Source organism: Toxotes jaculatrix, chromosome 15 (genome assembly GCF_017976425.1).
Source record: "Toxotes jaculatrix isolate fToxJac2 chromosome 15, fToxJac2.pri, whole genome shotgun sequence".
NCBI classification, from domain to species: domain Eukaryota; kingdom Metazoa; phylum Chordata; class Actinopteri; family Toxotidae; genus Toxotes; species Toxotes jaculatrix.
The window spans coordinates 8310734-8316138 of record NC_054408.1 but is presented as its reverse complement, the minus strand read 5'-3'; the positions used below and the strand labels follow the sequence as shown (position 1 = coordinate 8316138).

Sequence of the window (5405 nt, the reverse complement as noted above, 5' to 3'; positions counted from 1 at the left end):
GCTATCTGTGCTGTAATGCCAACATCAGTAGTCATAAGTATTTTGCCAGGTTTCCACAGAAAGCTGTATTTTTTCATTGTTTTTATCACGCACTTGCACCACATAGTGTGAGACAATGGCTCATGTTTTAGATTTGACCGTGCTGCCAACGTACCATGAAGATATTGAGTAGATGAATACGTTACATAGTAATTTCATCGTAAAGTAAGGTGATCTTCCTCTAGTCACACATTTGTCTGTTTATTTTTTACGCAGGACCCGCCTGATTATAATGTAATAGATGTATGAATGGACCAGCAGGACTGATCTCAGTTAATGCATCTATTTGTGTTCGCATTTAAAATGGGGAAAGATTTGTGATCAAATGTGGATGACGGTTGTTTTTGTGTTGGTCTGCACTAATTCACCCATGAGTTTACATTTCCACTGTTACTGTAAATAAGAAAGAGGGAGAGAGCTAAATGCCTACAGCTTGTTTAGCTTTAGTGAATGTTTTCTGAGAGTCTAATCACTTCTGTGTCCAGTTCTTTATTTTTCCTTTTTCATGTTTATTTATTTGTAAGAAAGGAAAATGCCCACATAGATTTAGTCAGTTTTTAAATTTGCTTCTAACTTTTTCTTTTCTTACTTCTTTTGTTTTACTCTCTTCCTGGAGTCTGTCTGTCTCTCTGTCTCTCTGTCTCTCTCTCTCTCTCTCTCTCTCTCTTTCTCATCAGCCCATCATTAGAAACCAGCTGTCCAGACTGTGCGTTTTTCTTTTCTGGTCTCTGATGGCCTCACGGTCCAACTCTCTGTGGGTTGTCATGTACGGTACTGTTTTGAAATGTTTCTCACTATGAATAATCACAGATCACTGTATAGCGCTAACTTATTCCCTGTGGAGGGATCATGTTCTGAATGTAGATATTGTTCATTAATATCAGTCTGTCATGAAATATTTGTTATCGGAGATGCTATATTGTACATTAAGTACGGTGATGTCACTACTTTGTGACTTGTCTAATTTTTTTATATATATATAAAGGACTTGTGATAATTCAATTATTGTGTGTGTGTCTAATTTTGCAAGCTTGATACTACCTGGCTCCACTGAAGAGTTGCTCGTATGTCTTCTCTCTTTATCTCTTTTGTAACAAACAAACAAAACACATTTCTTAAATACCAGGAGCGTTTATTTGGGCAGTTACACGCATATGAGGCCGTAGATAACGTAACGAGGCATCCTCCGTGTGACCAGAAATGAAAGTGAAACTGTCCGACTGGGTTGCCAGGTTTGTTAAAACCCGGCTATTTACGCTTTTATCCAAATGTTTTACAGGACAGTGCCATTGTTATCATAAACTGGAATTTCGTTTTTGAGTTTTTTGAGATACTCTGAACAGATTTTTTTTAAATTTGATGGCAACCCAGAAACGTCTTTAGATGGGTAATTCAGTTTATATTCTCAGTATTTCTAGTTCGGTTACAACCTGGCAACCATCCACCAGAGGAATGGCTGGCGCGCTTACGTTAAGGAAGTAGTCTGCAAACACGGAGCAGAGACTGATGTAAACGAACTATCACCCAGTCTGAACATTTAACGGTCGGTAGAAATGAGCCGCGGCCGCAGCGTGACCTGCAAACTTTGTCAGCAGTCCGGTGAGACGGAGTCAACCGGGGCGTTGTCGAGCAAAGATCAAGTCACCGCTCACCAGAACTGTTTGGTAAATATTGCCAACGAGAGTGGGTAGTGAAGTTAGCAGTGGGTTATGGGCTAAATGGAATTGGCGCCGAGATTTGCTCAAGGGAAACGAAGAGGCAGGAAGGGAACGGTGAAACCTTTGTGTTTTTTATGGTCATCTTTGATGTTTTCCAGAAACTCCAGCAGAAACCTACTACCACACTTTGCATGTTTGTGCCGACATGCGCTCCTACACACACGCACGCACACACACACACACACACACACACACACACACACACACACACATATTGTTCTGCAAAAGTGCAGAGTTCATATCTGTGTTGCCAAAATGGACAGCTTCAGCTTTTTCCTCATTTTTGGTGAGGATCTTTTAACGTTAAATGTAGCCATTGAACAGGCCATCAACGTCCCAGGAGTGACATCAAATAGTAGAAATAATTTTAAAATGAAATTAAATTAAATCGACATAAACTCCATAACCCTCTTTTGCCTATGAGCAAACACATTTATTCAGCTATCTGTTTAATCTAGATTTATTTTTTATCCTTACATTCATTTGGCTGAGTCATGGTATTCAGTTGTTTTTATTTACAAATTTGCAAAATTTCTGTGGTATTGCTCTTAGTTTATGCTTTTAATGTATAGACGTCCACTAAATCCTTTCATTTACAACTGAAACACTGAGATATGCATCTTAAAATCAATCAGTGTTATTGCCCAAGACATTTCCTTCTCACTTGTTGTTTTTGTTTTTACAGTTGTTTTCCTCTGGTATTTTTTGTCGCAACTCACCAGAGTTTGATGACCTGTTTGGCTTCGCCGTCGAGGACGTGCTTGGTGAGATCAAACGAGGAAGCAAACTGGTAAAGATAATTGTCATTTTTGAATATCAATACGCCCAGTCTACTAATTGTGTGCTTTAGGGATGGGTCTGATCCGATCCAGTATCCGTATCTGGTTCCGATACCAACACATTTCATGGATCGGAAATTTCCGAACCAACCTGCAGAGATTTCCGATCCATGGCCCATGTCTGTGCTGTAGTGTTGTCTGCTGAAACTACTCCATAAGTGATTCCCTGCCGGCTGCTCTGCTAACTGGCTGCAAAATGTGGAATGGATTTTCTGAACAGGGGCATGTCTCAATGAGACACACTGCAGTTCAGGAAGTCCATTCCACAGTTTGCAGCCAGCTAGCAGGCAAGCATTGAGCAGCACCGTGGCTAACCAACTTTTCAGCACGTCTGCTGTGAAAATATTTTGCACTAGAAACACCCCAAAGCAAGACAGCAATGTGCAATTTTGAAACCTTACTATGACGTTTTGAGGTCTTACTAAAATATGACTTTTTTTGGGCCGATTTTGACGCCTTACTATACTATGATGTTTTTCTTGACATTTTGAGGTCAAAACATTTTTTGACTTTTTTTCAGCATTTTTTGACGCCTTACTATACTATGACGTTTTTCATGACATTTTGAGGTCGAAAAAAATTTAGACTTTTTTTGACGCCTTACTATACTATGACGTTTTTTATGACATTTTGAGGTCCAAAAAAATTTTTGACTTTTTTTGCCTGAAAAAAACGCCTTACTATACTATGACGTTTTTTATGACATTTTGAGGTCGAAAAAAATTTTGACTTTTTTTGTCCGATTTTGACGCCTTACTATACTATGACGTTTTTTATGACATTTTGAGGTCGAAAAAAATTTTGACTTTTTTTGTCCGATTTTGACGCCTTACTATACTATGACGTTTTTTATGACATTTTGAGGTCCAAAAAAATTTTGACTTTTTTTGTCCGATTTTGACGCCTTACTATACTATGACGTTTTTTATGACATTTTGAGGTCCAAAAAAATTTTGACTTTTTTTGTCCGATTTTGACGCCTTACTATACTATGACGTTTTTTTATGACATTTTGAGGTCCAAAAAAATTTTTGACTTTTTTTGCCCGAAAAAAACGGCAAACTATACTATGACGTTTTTTATGACATTTTGAGGTCCAAAAAAATTTTGACTTTTTTTGCCTGAAAAAAACGCCTTACTATACTATGACGTTTTTTTATGACATTTTGAGGTCAAAAAAAATTTTGACTTTTTTTGTCCGATTTTGACGCCTTACTATACTATGACGTTTTTTATGACATTTTGAGGTCCAAAAAAATTTTGACTTTTTTTGGCTGATTTTGACGCCTTACTATACTATGACGTTTTTTATGACATTTTGAGGTCCAAAAAAATTTTGACTTTTTTTGTCCGATTTTGACGCCTTACTATACTATGACGTTTTTTATGACATTTTGAGGTCCAAAAAAATTTTGACTTTTTTTGCCTGAAAAACCGCCTTACTATACTATGACGTTTTTTATGACATTTTGAGATCAAAATAAATTTTGACTTTTTTTGCCCGAAAAAACGCCATACTATACTATGACGTTTTTTATGACATTTTGAGGTCAAAAAATTTTTTGACTTTTTTTGTCCGATTTTGACGCCTTACTATACTATGACGTTTTTTATGACATTTTGAGGTCAAAAAAAGTTTTGACTTTTTTTGCCCGAAAAAAACGCCTTACTATACTATGACGTTTTTATGACATTTTGAGGTCAAAAAAATTTTTGACTTTTTTTGCCCGAAAAAAACGCCATACTATACTATGACGTTTTTTATGACATTTTGAGGTCCAAAAAAATTTTGACTTTTTTTGCCTGAAAAAAACGCCTTACTATACTATGACGTTTTTTATGACATTTTGAGATCAAAATAAATTTTGACTTTTTTTGCTCGAAAAAAACGCCATACTATACTATGACGTTTTCTATGACATTTTGAGGTCCAAAAAAATTTTGACTTTTTTTGCCTGAAAAAAACACCTTACTATACTATGACGTTTTTTATGACATTTTGAGGTCAAAAAATTTTTTGACTTTTTTTGTCCGATTTTGACGCCTTACTATACTATGACGTTTTTTATGACATTTTGAGGTCCAAAAAATTTTTGACTTTTTTTGTCCGATTTTGACGCCTTACTATACTATGACGTTTTTTATGACATTTTGAGGTCAAAAAAATTTTGACTTTTTTTGCCCGAAAAAAACGCCTTACTATACTATGACGTTTTTTATGACATTTTGAGGTCAAAAAAAATTTGGACTTTTTTTGTCGGATTTTGACGCCTTACTATACTATGATGTTTTTTATGACATTTTGAGGTCCAAAAAAATTTTGACTTTTTTTGTCCGATTTTGACGCCTTACTATACTATGACGTTTTTTATGACATTTTGAGGTCCAAAAAATTTTTGACTTTTTTTGTCCGATTTTGACGCCTTACTATACTATGACGTTTTTTATGACATTTTGAGGTCGAAAAAAAATTTGACTTTTTTTGCCTGAAAAAAACGCCTTACTATACTATGACGTTTTTTATGACATTTTGAGGTCAAAAAAATTTTGACTTTTTTTGTCCGATTTTGACGCCTTACTATACTATGACGTTTTTTATGACATTTTGAGGTCAAAAAAATTTTTGACTTTTTTTGTCCGATTTTGACGCCTTACTATACTATGACGTTTTTTATGACATTTTGAGGTCAAAAAAAATTTTGACTTTTTTTGCCCGAAAAAAACGCCATACTATACTATGACGTTTTTTATGACATTTTGAGGTCAAAAAAAATTTTGACTTTTTTTGCCTGAAAAAAACGCCTTACTA

At 35.4% G+C, this 5405-nt stretch overlaps 1 protein-coding gene across 3 annotated transcripts in view; it reads left to right on the top strand.

The window, feature by feature from the left end:
- Positions 1-1504: 1504 nt before the first annotated feature.
- phf11 (PHD finger protein 11) overlaps positions 1505-5405 on the top strand; it is a 46071-nt gene continuing 42170 nt past the window's right edge. For 2 of the 3 annotated variants that reach the window (XM_041057070.1, XM_041057069.1), the window contains exons 1-2: positions 1505-1703; positions 2443-2547. In XM_041057070.1, coding sequence (XP_040913004.1) covers positions 1593-1703; positions 2443-2547 — 216 coding nt within the window. In that variant the 5' untranslated portion in view covers positions 1505-1592. The other variant, XM_041057071.1, reaches the window with a different exon arrangement.